Source organism: Lissotriton vulgaris, chromosome 2_1, assembly GCF_964263255.1.
Source record: "Lissotriton vulgaris chromosome 2_1, aLisVul1.2, whole genome shotgun sequence".
Classification (NCBI taxonomy): Eukaryota; Metazoa; Chordata; class Amphibia; order Caudata; family Salamandridae; genus Lissotriton; species Lissotriton vulgaris.
In genome coordinates this window covers 1310921214-1310937092 of record NC_141687.1, presented here as the reverse complement: position 1 = coordinate 1310937092, position 15879 = coordinate 1310921214, and the positions used below count along the sequence as shown (strand labels likewise).

The window sequence follows — 15879 nt, the reverse complement described above, 5'->3', positions numbered from 1 at the left end:
TCTTTGATCCAGGAGGGATGGAGAAAAACTGCCAGATGAAACTTGAAACTTGGCCATCCAGATCTCGGCGTGTTCGACTCACTGTACCGCAACAGTGACCGCAACTCAGCTGGACACGCCGTCTTTCGGCGCAGCATTGTAGGATGGCCACACCAGTGCGGCAATTTGCTAGACACCACCTCGGTGCCATCCGGATCTCGGCGCGTTCGAGTCACTGTACCGCAACAGTGACCGCAATTCAGCTGGACACGCCGTCTTTCGGCGCAGCATTGTAGGATGGCCACACCAGTGCGGCAATTTGCTGGACACCACCTCGGTGCCATCCGGATCTCGGCGCGTTCGAGTCACTGTACCGCAACAGTGACCGCAACTCAGCTGGACACGCCGTCTTTCGGCGCAGCATAGTAGGATGGCCACACCAGTGCGGCAATTTGCTGGACACCACCTCGGTGCCATCCGGATCTCGACGCGTTGTGCTGCCTTCGGCCTATTCGCACATCGGTCCGCTACTGACGCCGCCTCACGTGCCAACGGATTTTCTACGCTTTTTGTAGCCCTATGCCGCAGAACAGGTCATGTGACTTGTTTATAAAACTTTTCATTGGTTCATTTTACTTTTGGTTTCCTAAAGATGGAAGGCTTGGTCATATGACCTAAAAATAACACTTTTCATTGGTTTAGAACATTTTTTTTCCCAAACGATGAAAGCCCCACCTTGTTTCTGGATCATTCAGACTGAAGCTGGCGTCAGCATGAGAGCACCACCATCTCGTGGCTCCGTCGTGGTCATTCCGCGAGCAATCATGGCAGCCGCTCCCCACCGGAAGACTGCGGGAGTCGGGGGCCCCCAAGACTTTTATACAATCTTCACGGCTGAGGGGACGCTTTTCGAGAATGGAGCCCAAGCCCTAGCAGGCAAGCGTCCGAGTTCCAAGGTGTCCCAGGGCCATTTCAGTGGACCAGGCCCAAAACCGAGGAGCCGTCCGCCATTTTGACAGCCATGTGGCAGCCGCCTATCGCTGCACTGCAAGAGTGGGAGCAACTCCACAACATGGTGAGCGAGACGCTGTGGCCGCAAGAGCGAGCGCAACTCAGCTAGATGGCCGCCACCTGGGGAGGCCCGTTCACGCCGCCTCCCCCCCCCCCCCCCCCGGGCCGCCGCACGCCAATTTTCGGAGCAGCATTGTAGGATACCAAAACCAGTGCAGCAGTTTACTGGACATCACCTGGGTGCCTGTCGTACATGTTGTGTCAGCCATGTGACACTGGACACAGACCGCTACTGACGAGGCCTCCCCCCGCACCACCCGGGACGCCCCACGCTGTTTTTCTGTGCTGCATTGTAGGATCCCTAAACCAGTGCGGCACCCAGGCGACATCACCTGGGTGCCGTCCAGAACTCTGCACGTTGTGCTGCCTTGGGACTATTCGCACAACAGACCGCTACTGACGAGGCCTCCCCCCGGCCCACCCGGGACGCCCCACGCCAATTTTCGGAGCAGCATTGTAGGATCCCTAAACCAGTGCGGCACCCAGGCGACATCACCTGGGTGCCGTCCAGAACTCTGCACGTTGTGCTGCCTTGGGACTATTCGCACAAAAGACAGCTTCTAACCATTGTTGCTTTTTGTGTTAAGAAATGTTTAAATGTTTTTAGTTTTTGTTCTGTTCATTATCGTTAAAAGTTAATAAAGTTTTATAACCTTAATTTGTTGGAGTGTTATCTATTTTTTGAAAAACGGGTGAATGGGGCCTTGAATCGGGTTATTGTCATGTGTGGGCTTTGGAAGTGTGCTGCTGCAGGATCGGACATTTCAAACTCAAATGCACGTTCTTTTTCTTACCTTTCCGAAGCATAGAGCGCAATAGCAGGCAGAGAAAGGGTGATGCACGTGTTGAACACTACCTGACCTGGCAAGTTGCTGGCAGTGCCCCCCCGCCCGCTCCTGAAAGAGGGCACACACACACCGCCGCCCCGAGTACTTCACAAATCTTTAAAAGACCATGCGCTTGTTCATGAGGCTTAAATGGTTTATCACCTCTTCTAGAACCCCTGCATCGACCCTCTGACGTTTCATGGAAAAATTACCATGTAACACAATAGCAAGCCCTGTCGGCTGAAACCCCCAAGGAATCGTGGGGCATATTATCAAGGGGGTTTATCTCCGCTTTTTTGGCTTTAAAAGCCATGAAAGCGGAGATAAAATTATCTCCCTATTACCAAGCTGTCGCTAACACCAGTTAGTGACAGCTAAAAGGAGATAGCGACCATCTTGGGCCCCGCTTTGCATGTCAGTGATATTTATCACTAATGACATGCAAAGTGGCGTGCCAAGATGTTAGCGACTGGAAACAGTCCCTAACATCGCTACCTTCTATTACCAACTTTTGGAGATATTCGCGCTAAGCGCGAATATCTCCAAAATCTAACACCTGCCCTGAGCAGTTCTTAGCCATGTTATCCAATGGGAGGTGGATAACATGGCTAAGAGCATTAGGTCAATAATACATGAATATCGCTGACTTTTCTGCGATAATAGCAAGGTTTATCTGCGATAAAAATCGCCGATGTGCGGCGATAATTTTTGTCTCTAAACAAGTTAGAGACAAAAATTATCGCTAGTTGTTCGTAATATGCCCCCGGGTTTTTGCTTGCAGAAATCGGGAGGCGGGAGACTAGCACTGAAATCAGTAGTCACACGCCTAAATCAGGAGGATTGGCATGTCTGAATTCTCTACAGCTGGGGCCATAAACTACATCCGCAGGGTTAGGTGATAGCCTGGGACCAGCCTGGCATCTAAAATGGCTGCCGTGCACGACAAAATTGTGGCATTCGAAAAAAAGCAAGATGGCGCAGCCGCTGGAAGAGATGTATCAACATATATCAGCCTCCTCAGCCACCCTCAGGAAACATAGGGGATTAGGATACCTCTCCCGCACCCCCTTATACCTAGTAATTTAATTAACGAAGCACAAAATGGCGAATTCCCGTTTCGCTACCAGTTTGCGGCCCAGTTCGCGGCCCGTGAAGCGCTTCTACCGTGAAAAATCATTTTTTTTTTTATGTTCCCCACGGGACCCTTTAATAACCCCAACAACATTCCTAGGGGGTGAAGAGGGGGATACCTTGCCCCCTTTCATTAAATTCCCCCTTAGTTTTTCACCTTTTCTTCTCTCTCGATCCTACCGAGAGACAAGATGGCGGCCGCTCCGGACTGTCACGCAGCAAAAAAAAAAAAAAAGCTCACGCACAGCCGCTGGAAGAGATGTATCAACATATATCAGCCTCCTCAGCCACCCTCAGGAAACATAGGGGATTAGGATACGTCTCCCGCACCCACTTATAACTAGTAAGGGGATTAGGATACGTCTCCCGCACCCCCTTATACCTAGTAATTTAATTAACGAAGCACAAAATGGCGAATTCCCGTTTCGCTACCAGTTTGCGGCCCAGTTCGCGGCCCGTGAAGCGCTTCTACCGTGAAAAATCATTTTTTTTTTATTTTCCCCACGGGACCCTTTAATAACCCCAACAACATTCCTAGGGGGTCAAGAGGGGGATACCTTGCCCCCTTTCATTAAATTCCCCTTTCGTTTTCCACCTCTTCTTCTCTCTCGATCCTACCGAGAGACAAGATGGCGTCCGCTCCGGACTGTTTAGAATGTTGACAGACACCGGAGAGCCAATCAGCTTTCTGCGCGCAAAGTTCCGATAAGCGAAAAGTAAGCGGACCGGATCGCTGCCCAGAGCGCTGTTACAGATATATATCTTGGTTTGAACGTTAATTTCTCAAAAACTACTGGAGCACATATATTGAGACCTAGCAAAGGCACATCGGGCTAACAGTCCCTACAATTTTGCCAAGTTTCGTGCAAATCCATTCAGCCGTTCGAGCTAAAAGTGAGTCCAACCGCCCTATGGAAAACTCAATGCAAAAAACGCGTTTTGGGACCCCCCTTTTTTCTCGGCCCCCCCTTGACGAAACCCCCCCAAATTTTCAGGGGCTGCTCAGAATCAAAATGTGCCATTTTCCTGAAAATTTCAGCCGATTCCGTCCACAAACGCCAAAGTTATTAGACATAGAATTTTCAAAAGTCCCATAGAGAAAAAATCCTAACTATATATACCTACTGGCGATAGCCAATAGGTAATATATATATATATATATGTGTGTGTGTGTGTGTATATATATATATATACACAAAGGAAATTATCCTAGTCAATAAAAGATACCAACGAAACCTGGCACGATTGGACAGTGGTCTGAGTTCTGCCCATGGTGTTGAGGTCCAAAGGGATTCGATGTAAATCATTTGCAGCTGGTCAATTGCAATTTTCCCACAGACGGAAACACATTTTGCTGGAAAATGTGTATTTAAAGAGAACATAAACATCTGCTCTCATACAGATTAGTCAGGAAAATAGAAACCGTGCCCCTGTCAATCTCGGTTTAGTTTGTCGCACAACAAGGAGGCCATTGTTCCGCTGGCTGCCAGGGTTAATAGATGGGACTTGTTGTTACACCATTGGTTAATTCCGCTTGTCTAACCTCCTCCGATGCGCTGAGTGACAGAACACCTCTTCACACAGGCTGCTTTGTGCAACATTTGGCCTGACGGATGGTTTCCGGGGTGCGCAAGGGTATCTCAATGACGGGTGTTCATGGGCGAAATCTGAAATGCAATTTCTTCTGGCTCTGGGAGCAGAATATGGACAGCTTTTTAATCTAGAGGCTGCATGAGTGATATTTTTGCTTTGCGTGTTGCCACCTTTGTTATTGAGGTGACATTTGTTTTCTCGGCTCGATGCAGAGGTCTTAAAGGGACCTGCACTGGCTAGTGGTTTTCCTGCATGTCAGAGCTCTGAGTAGGTGCTGTCTCATACACAGACGAGCGCTTCTCTCAGGTGCAGCAGCCACATTCAGAGCACAGTTCCCACATTCAGAGCACAGTTCCCACATTCAGAGCACAGTTCCCACTCGGTGCTGTCTCCTACATGGCACTGACTAGAGGCTGCCTAACTCAAGGCACAGCTCAGACTAGATGCTGTCTCTTACACATAAGAGCACATCTCTGACCAGTGCTGTCTCTTCCACAGAAGAGCACATCTTTGACTAGGTGCTGCCGATACATGACACAACTATTTAGGGGCAGACACACAAATAGCATAAATCTGACTAAGTGGTGTCTCGTAGGTGGTACAAATTTGAGTAGGCGCCGCCTTGGAGCAGAGCTCTGACTAGGCGCTGTCTCATTCACGCCATAACTTTGATTAGTAGCTGACTCATGCAGAGCACAGCTGCGGCAAGATGCAGTCTACTACACGGAACAGCTCTAACTGGGTGCGGTCTCAGGCAGAGCAGCGCTCTGTGTCTCCCACAGGACACAGCTCCTGTCACAGTTCACGCTTGTGAGCAAATCCTCTCATACAGGGTACACTGCTTTTAGGTGCTGTCTTTCAAATGACTTATTACGACTAGACCATCGATTTAGGAAACATGGGGTGAGCGATTTATTCCCCCCAGACTTTAGAGTGGGGGACGCAGCGGACAATATCGCCCTTCATCCTCCCCACCCCCAGATTTGGAAGAGGAATTGAAGATTAAGCAGTGGCAGAATAAACATGTCTCTCTGAAGCTACAGTGTTACTCTTCATCTGTCTCCTTGCAGTGTTGTATCCTAAACGGACTCTGTGTGGTAGGAAGGCAGGTTTCCGGCGGGCCGCAGAACTTAGAGAAAATGCTCACATAAAAGGCCCCCCCCCCCCACGGGATCCATGGGGTACAACTTAATTCAGTTACAAGTTTGTTCTTACACAGAAGGCTGTAAGTTCGCCGAACCGTAAGTACACGGTCTGGCATCTGGCCTAGTCTGGGACGGGTGCGCCTTAGCGTGCGCATACCTCTCGACCCGAGACGGACTGGGAACCAAAACCGGCCCTGGCAAAGTGCTCGGCCGGCCCCCGCAACCCCCTCTGGGGGTTGGGGGTACCGCCGAGCTCTTTGCCAGGGCCGGTTTTCGGCCGATTTTGTTACAGGGCCGATTTTGCAGCTAGCGGCCCTGTAACAAAATCGGCCCCGGATCCCAAAACCGGCCCCCACCCGTGCGGCGCACCGGGGGATTGCCCGGTGCCCGCTAAGGCCAGTCCGGGCCTGCTCTCGACTCATCACACATTGGTCCTGAGGAAAACCTAATAATTTTTCGAAAGGTTGAAACATGTTGACCATACTCACACAACACTGATACTTTCTGGTCACATTACGCCAGTAGAAGTATCCCACTTGTTTTTTAACCGTGTCACATGACTCTAGAATAAAATTGGCAAAGAGTACATGTCAAACACCTTTTTAAAAATCACTTTTTTCCAAATTCACTCCTATCACAACTCACAAACAAAAACCAGCTCCGCTGCAGTTGCAGGCGTCGTAGCACACCTGGGTGGCACTCGGTCACTCAGGTGGACCCCGATGATGAAGCATGTCACCAACCAGGTTGGTGAGTGAGGGGTTTATATAAAGAAAGACTCCTTTCTTTATCTGCATCTTTCTCCCTCTTGATTTGATCACCAGGACACTGTGTCCTGGGGGTACTCCTTTCTTTGTTTTTGAAAGTATCCTAAACAGAGCCACTTGCATTATGCGGTGGGGAACATCAAATTATGTGGCAGTATTGACTAAAATATGTGGTAATAAAGCCAAATTATGCAGCATAATGCAGCACATTTTTTTATTGTGTTAGTTAATAATTTTGTACTTTACACACTTGGTAATATTGTCTGGGCAAGAATTTTACTTAATGTCAGTTTAACCAACAAATATAGAAATAAGTAACTTAAAGATGACCAGTTAATCTCTACGAATGGCTTTCCACTGCATGTGAACATACATCGCAGCGTTTTTAGTAACTTTTGATCCAATGGAGCTAGAAACAAAAAACAAATTGTTAAAATCTGCAGATTATGCAATGGATGATGGGGTATGTGGCAAATGTGACAGATATATAATTATGTGAAAAAAGCCTCAGATGTAGGATCGCATAATTCCAGTGACCCTGATCCTAAGGAGAAAACCTTGTGGGGGCTGCAAGGCATTTTATTTTGCTAATTATTTAATTACGGTCATTGAAATTAAATGAAATGAAATTTATTTTATAAAGCGCATTTGGTGTTGAAACTCTCCTTACATAGGTCTGCTTGTCCAGCTGGGCAAACCAACAGGAAGGGAAGGCAGAACATGCTGTTTTATGCTAATGTTTCTGCTGGCTCGGCTGTCTTGCAAAAAAACCATTTTAGGAGACGTTCAACACCACACACCATTAAATAATTAACAGAAACGGAGAGTTCCCTTGCACCAACTGAGTTTCTCTTTAGAATAAATCTCTTTAAAGAGTCTAGCACAGTGTAGAATGATTTGAGACAGGCATGTTCAGTCACTGTGCTTGATCTTCAGTGTCTATGGCAACATTCCAAAGAGAAAACCACACCTTTAAATATTATGATGACACACAAATACATGTTTGTGTATAGTATCAATTTGATTTAAAGTGTAATACTTGTATTTATTGACCTCCACATACTAACTTGAATTGAATAACAATAATTGATTAGCTGAACACAAAGCACTGACCTTTAACAACAAATAAAAGTGACGAGGCGGTAACCTACAGCCTCTAAACAGTGCAATGTGCAAACAGTGGTGGCTGCCACCAAGTAGCACAGGTGGGCGGGGGATGATAGAAAAATAAATACAAAAATTACTTACCTTGCTGCCAGACCACTGACTCGCGTCGTCCTCTTCTGTTCCTGCTTGAAGCAGGAAGCACAAACAGGCTCCTGTAGCCAATCACAACGCTGCAATGCAGCTTTGTGATTTGTCTTAGCGCCGTGGTTTGGTGCTCAGGCAAGCAGTGGAAGCCTGTGTATGTTCCCCACCAGGCTGTCTATTACAGCCTGGTGGAGAACATGCAAAGTGCGCATGACTATTTGGCCAGCCCAAGACGGATGGCCAAACAGTCATGCGCACTTAAGTGCCCACCACTCCACCCTTTGCTGGTTGTGACACAGCCAAGCCCCGACCTGCCATGTAAACCGGAAAAATAAAATGATAATAACAAAGTGTAATTATCATTTTTTCCCTTTATCGATGCTCCTCCACCTGAGTGGAGGAGCCGTCGCTGTAGGATGTGTGATCCACCACCTAAATTTACTCTGAATCTTTTTCCTTAAACAACCAGTTTGAGCACACATTGATGCAACTAAGAATCTGTGCTGTGCAAAGTCCTTACATATGTATAGTTATCATAAAATAATCTTGCATTTCATTTAATAACAATACTGGCTATATAAATGGAGAACATAGCAAACGTACACATTTTACGTAACTCGTGGCAATGTTATATGGGGATGGGGCTGTCCTTCAATGTTTCATGCTTAAAACATATTACTTTCAATAAATAGGACTTAATTCAGTGATATAATCATATGTACTTAATTGGCACACCGGAAAAGATTGCCTTTTATATTTGAAAGACTTTAATATATTTGATCATGATGTTTGTTGCCTAATATGGATCTTTTGGTGGCTCGGCTCTAGCCTTGACTATTGGACCCAAGCCTGACACCTACCTTGGCTCTCCCTATGCCCGTTCCTTTCCTCCATATTTCCCTCCCACCGCCCCCCCACCCCCACCCCCAGGAAAATTAGCATCTTCTACGCTGTTCAATGTGACGCAATCTCATCAAGGACACTGTTTGACTAGTGTTCATTCATAGAGGGCACAGCTTACTGTATCCATGTCCAATCGGAGGTCAGCACCAAACATGTGCTGGCTTTTACATTGCTCTGCATGAGGGAGGTACAAAACCATAAAGTCTGCATCTTTCTCTCACCTGTCTTCCTCCATTACAATGCTATGCGCTGCATCTCATGGCCATCATGCACGACATAAAATACGTCCCACATAGGTCGAAACAAGGAAAACTCGATTCTTAGGACAGACCCTACAAGGCTTAGCACGCTGCTCGTGATGGCATGCATTTCAGTGCCCCACATTGAGGTATTAAGCAGCGATGTAAATGGTGCACTACAATACAATACAACTTAAAACAGGCACAGACTGTTTCAAGGCATAGTTAGTTCTAAATAGAGGACATGACAAACTGACACATTTTGTGTACTCTTGGCAACATCTTATGTGGATCTCTCCCAAAAACAGCTTCTATACTACCTCTTCCAGGGCACATCAGTGTACAGACATAGTTTCTAACAGAGCACTTCCTGATATCAAAAGCTGTCTCTTAAATAGCACAGATATGAGCAGGTCCTGCCTCAGTGCTCGTCTTGGGTACAGTGGCTGACTGCAGTGAAATCCTCAGGGAATTCTAGATCATGGGTTCCAAACACAGCAAACCCCCACCTGCAATCCATCTCCATTCACACGAGTCCACCCTTGCTGAAGAGAGGCCGCCCCTGCTCTTGAGAGTACACTTCTGGCCCTGAGAGACTACCCCTGCTCCCAAGAAACTACCCATTTCAGAGACACCATCTATGCTCCCTTGGGTCCTCCCCGGATCCTGAGAGACCACCCCACTCTTTGGCTAGCATCTCTGTTCACGAGACGACCCGCAGTAACAAGTTACTGCTCACACCTCCTTGTACTTGTCATTCAGTTAAGAGCCTGTTAAAACAAACGCTAGCCAGAGTGGGAACTATCAAGCAAGGTATTCTACTGCTCGAGGCTGAGTTAGTTACTATCCCCTCCCCACCCAACTCAATTTGTGTTCCTTTCTGTTGACTGGTCAGTAATTGAAAACTCTCCACCCTTCCCATCCCCAGGTGTGTAACTCCAGAAAGACGTTGGCATCCTTGACTCTGCTGAATGATTTTTGTGGCTCATATAAACCTGACCTGAAATTAATAGAAATTAGCCAGTCCAGTTAATGACATGTTTTTCTCAACAGCATCTGCCTTGGCTCCAGAGACCCATACTGTGGTTGGGATAGCAAGCAGAACCGGTGCACCACCCTCGAGGACAGCTCCAACATGAGTCTATGGACCCAGAATATCACTGACTGTCCGGTAAGTGGGCCTCATGTTCGCCGTTGTGTGGCATGTCTGCATTGTGCATGACCAGGGCCATAGATCACCTCTGTGTTGTAATTGTATGGAGGGAGAAGAGTGTGGCATCTGTGAGGGAATGTATGACATGCCCCTCTAGTTGTACGACTTGACGAGCATGAGCCCACACGCCTGGACCACAAATTAAAAGTGGCCCTGGCGAAATTGTTCAAACCATCCCACTCCTGCCTTTACTTGACTATCTTTTCATCCATCCTTTTTCCCGCGTCTGTTCCTCTTTCCTTTCTCTTTCCCTCTCTCTTCTTATACACCCCCATTTTTGCCTGCTACAATAAACCCCACGAAGCCTGAGAGTGGGACTGTCTGTAGTATTGGTGGTGCCCGGAGCGATACACTTTGTTGGAGCCTCCCTCCCTAAGACATCCTTCACGGATTGCCTTACTACCTCCCTCCAATCATGCTCCTAAGCGCTCCTTAGTTCCTCGCTCACATTGGTTTATTTTATAGCGCTACTCATCCCAATGTAGACTGTAAGAGCACTTTACACTAGAAACATGTTATACAGAGACAATGAGTGTATAAATCAATGTGTAGAAAATGTTACTTAAGACAGTGAGGACTACGAGGTGTAGGAGTCACATGTCATCCATACTGGTAGACATTATATGTTCAGAGTGCTTGGTCTAGTTAAATGAAGAGTCAGATTAACTACGTTTTTACGATGCACACTAACCAAAGGTGCCTCGCTGTGTTGCACTTTGATGCCAGTTCATACCTCAATGTACCATATTAGAAGTATTGTTACTTATGACCGCCAAGTAACAAAAGGATCTCTGTGACAAAAGTAGTAACCCACTGAAATATCAACATAAAATACGAATCAGTGATCTGCATGTCATACATTGTGCTTTGCAACAGGAATATTATCCTCTATGCCACTATATTGGGTCAAAACTGTGGCTAGACAAATTATAGATCTTTCTCTCAAGTGCATTAACCACCATTTTCATGCCTTTGTAATATGCAGCGCACACAAAGCTCTCTGCAGGCTGCTGTTATCTCAGTTCAGCCTGTCATGCAGAAGGCACCATCTTTACCTTGGCTCCCAGTGCAACGGCACCAGTTAGAACACCCTAAAGCTGCCCGTACTGTAGAGAGTGAGGGACACCAGTTGTCAGCCATGGGCCTTCATAAACTTGTCTCTGATGACTCTAGTCCACCAGAGAATGTTTATTAAGATAATTGGCCAGTCTGGCCCTATGTGCCCTTCATTCTCACTTTATGAAGTTGGCTTACATCCATTGGTTTCCCTATTGGTTATTAACATACATTTACTCAGGACATTTGTGTGAAGGCCTTTGAACCACATGACGTCACTTGTCAACTGATTTTGGTGTTTTTGAATTGGCGTCTGTCGGGTTAGATGCTTCATAAATATCTAGTTACAAATGGTTCCTACAGAGCCCAGTTGCAGGATAAGGAACATTGGATATGGGGCAACTTCAATTTACCATTTTTTAAATTGTAAAGCACTGTAATGACTTCAGTTCTGGTTTAAAACTGAAAATGCTTCTCCAGATTCTGATAAATGTAGGCAATCAAGTCATCCTGCATACACTCTGTCATTCATCTTTGCACTAGTACGCCCATTGATTTACCCATTCATTCTTGCATTCACCCTATTACTCATCGGCAATAAAACACATGCACAAACTCACCAATCATGTGGAAAATGTCTTTTTCTAAAAGCAGAAAAAAGAAAACATGCCACCATCAAATCTTGGTGATCTTGCAATGCAAAATAAAATTAAATAGAACAGCATTTGGCTGTCTTGCAGTGGTATTGTAAATAGTGTATTGTTATTTTAAAGTTCCAGAAAAGCTACCATCTTGTGAAGATATATGTTGGCTACCTTGGACCCTGTAAAAACACACCAATAGACTATACATAATACCATTCCTATATGGTCATTCCGTAAACCTCACAGTGTAAAATAATGATACATATAATTACAATATTATTCCAGGATAGCACCTCTATTTAGAACAGTGGTCGAACAGGATGGAGCACACTGCAAATGAAATGAGCAGCCAGTGAGCAGCTCAGTTGGATTGTCTTGGGAGCTGCAGGACACTTCAAAGGAGAAGCAGGAAAGAAAGGAAACGGGACCAATTAAAAAAAGTGAAACAACACCTCACCATGGAACAACGCATGGTGGCCTGCAGAACGCAACCCTTCTACCACCCTGACAGACCACGCCCACAACCTCAACATCATCCTGGACAGCAAGCTATCCATGAAGAACAAGTAAATGCAGTCTCATCCGCCTGCTTCCACACCCTACACACGCTCCAAAAGATCTTCAGGTGGCTCCCAGTCAGCATCAGAAGAACCGTCACGCAGGCCCTCGTCACCAGTCGGCTAGACTACAGCAACAAATTCTATGTAGGAATCACCACACACCTCTTGATGAAACTACAGACAATACAAAATTCAGTGCAAGACTCATCCTTGACCTCCACAGAGGCAATGAGCAATAAAGAGACACTCTGCCTCAAAATTTTTTTATATAGTGCAACACGTCACTGATATATACAAAACAGTCCTGAGTAGGCTACCTTTCACATTAATAGTACAAAGAGCTTGTGAGTTAGGGATGTCGTATTTATTTAGCTTATTTGATCAACATAGTAGAAAAGGCATAAAAGACAAAAAATGTCCACCGACTATTGCAAACATCCTAAGCTGCACACACACACACACACACACACACTTTCAAGCAAACAGGCAGACACTGACTCAAACGTACTCAGACATTCCATCAAGTAACAGTGAATTTAAATAGTGCTGAACACAGTCTTATGTTCCAAAACAAGATTTACATCACATAAAGACATCAGCCAATGTAGGATGCTGTGGAAGATCCAGGCTCAGTTGATTATCATTGTACAGCATTGATACAGTCCATATTTTTGTTTTTTCTCCATGGAACAGATGCAAGCAAAGGGAGCACAGAGGCTCATGCGCCGACCCGCGTTTCAGTGTCAGACCCTCGTTAGGTCACACCTTCTTTAGGGCGAAACATTTGTGTGCAAGCTAAGGAGATAAGGAGTGCCCGGATTAAGATGCCAGGACGGCAGACAAAGTCATGGAAAGATGAGCAATATATTCAAATACAGGGTGTACCCTGTCTCCAAAGGTGCAGCCAGCACAGTGGATTTATCCAAATCATAGTGGGTGCAGTCAATAATTCTAAATGAAAGGAGACACCCCACAAGGAAGATTTTTAGACGATAGGGGGCCTGATAAGGAGATACCAGTGAGGTAACGCTAAAAGCTTAGAGATTGGATTATCAGGTCGAAAGAAACCTCCAGGTAGAATAACAGCGGTCTCACAGCCAGGATGCAAGGCGCTCCCCAAAGGCACCCACATCAAACCCCCACCTCAAAAATCTACCCTGACTCCCAATCCAGAAGTTTTGCCAGTTCAAAATGTTGTCCCATGCATTCAAGGCTCTGCACAACAAGGGACCAGCGAGACATAACAAATGCTTGGCCTTCCACCAACCAGCGAGACACCTATGATCCTCTTCCCTCTTCCTCGAAGACACCCCCAGAATCTGCCGAGCCAATAGACGACACTCCATCTCACACATAGCGGGAAAAAACTCTGTTCTTCCTCTGCACCTCAGGACCTCTCCAAAACTACAGCAATTTTGTAAAGGACTTAACACCTGGCTGTTTGTATGAACAGATCACCACAAAGCAGCTAGCAGCCCCAGCACCTCGAGACCCGCACAGTTGATTTGCAGTGCTTTACAAATCTTGATTGATTGAATGAAGAAGTAAAGGAGTGACCCTGAATCATATTCATTTTCAGATAGCTGTGCACATGTGAACAGGCAAATGCTGTTACTTGCAGAATAATAGAGCCAGTGGCAGAAATGGGCTAACCGGAGGAGAAAATCACCACAATACATTCCTACTACAGTAATTTGTGAGAATCCATGCAGCACAATGCAAGTCAACTGGCTTTAACATTGTAAATAACAATCCACTCTCAACAGCCTATTGGCTTTAACATATGATAAATAAGTCCGTCCTACTGCTTTGGTTGTACACTTTCATTAAATATATATATATATATATATATATATATATATATATATATATATATATATATATATATATATATATATATATATATAGCCTATGGTCTTTGTCATAAGATTTTTCTAATGAACTAATCAGGCCTATAACCTTAATCACTGGATGGTCATCATAATCAACTCAGACCTACAGTAAGCATTCTGTATACGTTTCCACACTATCAGTATACAGTCCTGAAATTACAATATACATCTCTTCCTAAAACTACGACTAGGATTCTCAAAGTGCAAGTCTTCTATCCAGAGAGTTTGTCACATGGGATAACCAACACCAAACTCCTGGCCTATGGTGGTAATCTGTGGGGTACCGGTAAAAAAAATATATACTGGTCTACATTTAAGATAGTGTAATGATGTCATGACAACGCACCCTTAAAGACTTATTGACTTTAAAGTATGCTGTTCACAATAAACAGTTCAGGCCTACTGCCTATGCTGTAACTTTTCATAATAAACAAATTCAGACTCAATCTGGAGCTCTGAAACCAGAGTATTGTGCTGAGGGGGCTCCCTGGAGCTGGGGCCACCCTGGAGCTTGCCCCCCCCCTGGAGCTTAGGGACCCTGCACTGTGTTACGCCACTGAACCAACTCAGTCCTGCTGAATTGAACACGTTTTCCTGCAATACAAGCACACCTTTTCAGCAGAAGTACACATCTTCTGCCCAGTAAACATCTGCACCACCCCTCTCTCAGTAGTGACCCTTAAAGCTCTTTTTCTGTTGATCATGTAAGGCCTTGTGACAGCTGGCTGTTAAACTGGACCTAAAAATCCACAGCTGTAGTATCAATGAAAGTGAGCTAGGCGTTCGCCGTTGGTACCCTATTTAATGCCATTGCAGAGACTGGTCCAAGTGAACACAACTTTCAACTAGTCAACGGGTATTTCCAATAGCAATCGCTTCTCGCAAATTCATTGTTACGTTCCTGTGATTGCTGTTCTGACTTTGAGATTCAAGCAGTCCGTCCCATCACTTATTCTCACCAGGCGTATTGTTTCATCTGTTTCTAACTGTTCCCGTACTGAAGCTGTGTCTGGCTCTTGTGTTATGATCCCGTTAAGCTTTGTGAGAAAAAAACAGTTGTGTGTTCGTTTTGAAAGACCAGTGGATTTGGCATTGTGTTTATGCTATGAGTATAACACAATTTGTTTCATGCAACCAATGTCATTAAAAAAAATTATTGCACTGTTTAATTTCCCTAATCCTGTCTGTGTCACTGGATTTTGCTACCTCCACCTATTTTTTGTAGAACATACCTGAGCGCAGTGGCTTAGCAAGGTCAGGTAGTACCCGGTGCGGAAAATTTCTTGTCACCCCTGGCTTGACAAAATGGCAAAAATATGTGTTTAAAACACATATTTTTTCCAATTTGTCACCCTCTTCAGTGATGACACCCGGAGCGGCCCGCACCCACCGCACCCCCCTTCCTATTCCCTGCCTAAGTGTGCAATGCATTAAGTCATCTGGTGTACAGCTTATGTTTGCTGATAAGTATAATAGTGTAATGGCTTCGCTTTTCAAAATATTCTGGCTTTCAGACAGCCCTCTTCAGTCATTGGCTTTGTTGTGGTGTTAACATTTTTCATCCACCCACTACAGCATACCTCATCGTGCAGAGGGTCAGCCCTTTTC

At 45.5% G+C, this 15879-nt stretch overlaps 1 protein-coding gene across 1 annotated transcript in view; it reads left to right on the top strand.

The window, feature by feature from the left end:
* Positions 1-15879, top strand: part of SEMA5B (semaphorin 5B) — an 848743-nt gene that overhangs the window by 692369 nt on the left and 140495 nt on the right. The window contains exon 13 of the mRNA XM_086957072.1: positions 9960-10077. Within this exon, the coding sequence (XP_086813198.1) occupies positions 9960-10077 (118 nt within the window). The remainder of the gene's footprint in view (positions 1-9959; positions 10078-15879) is intronic.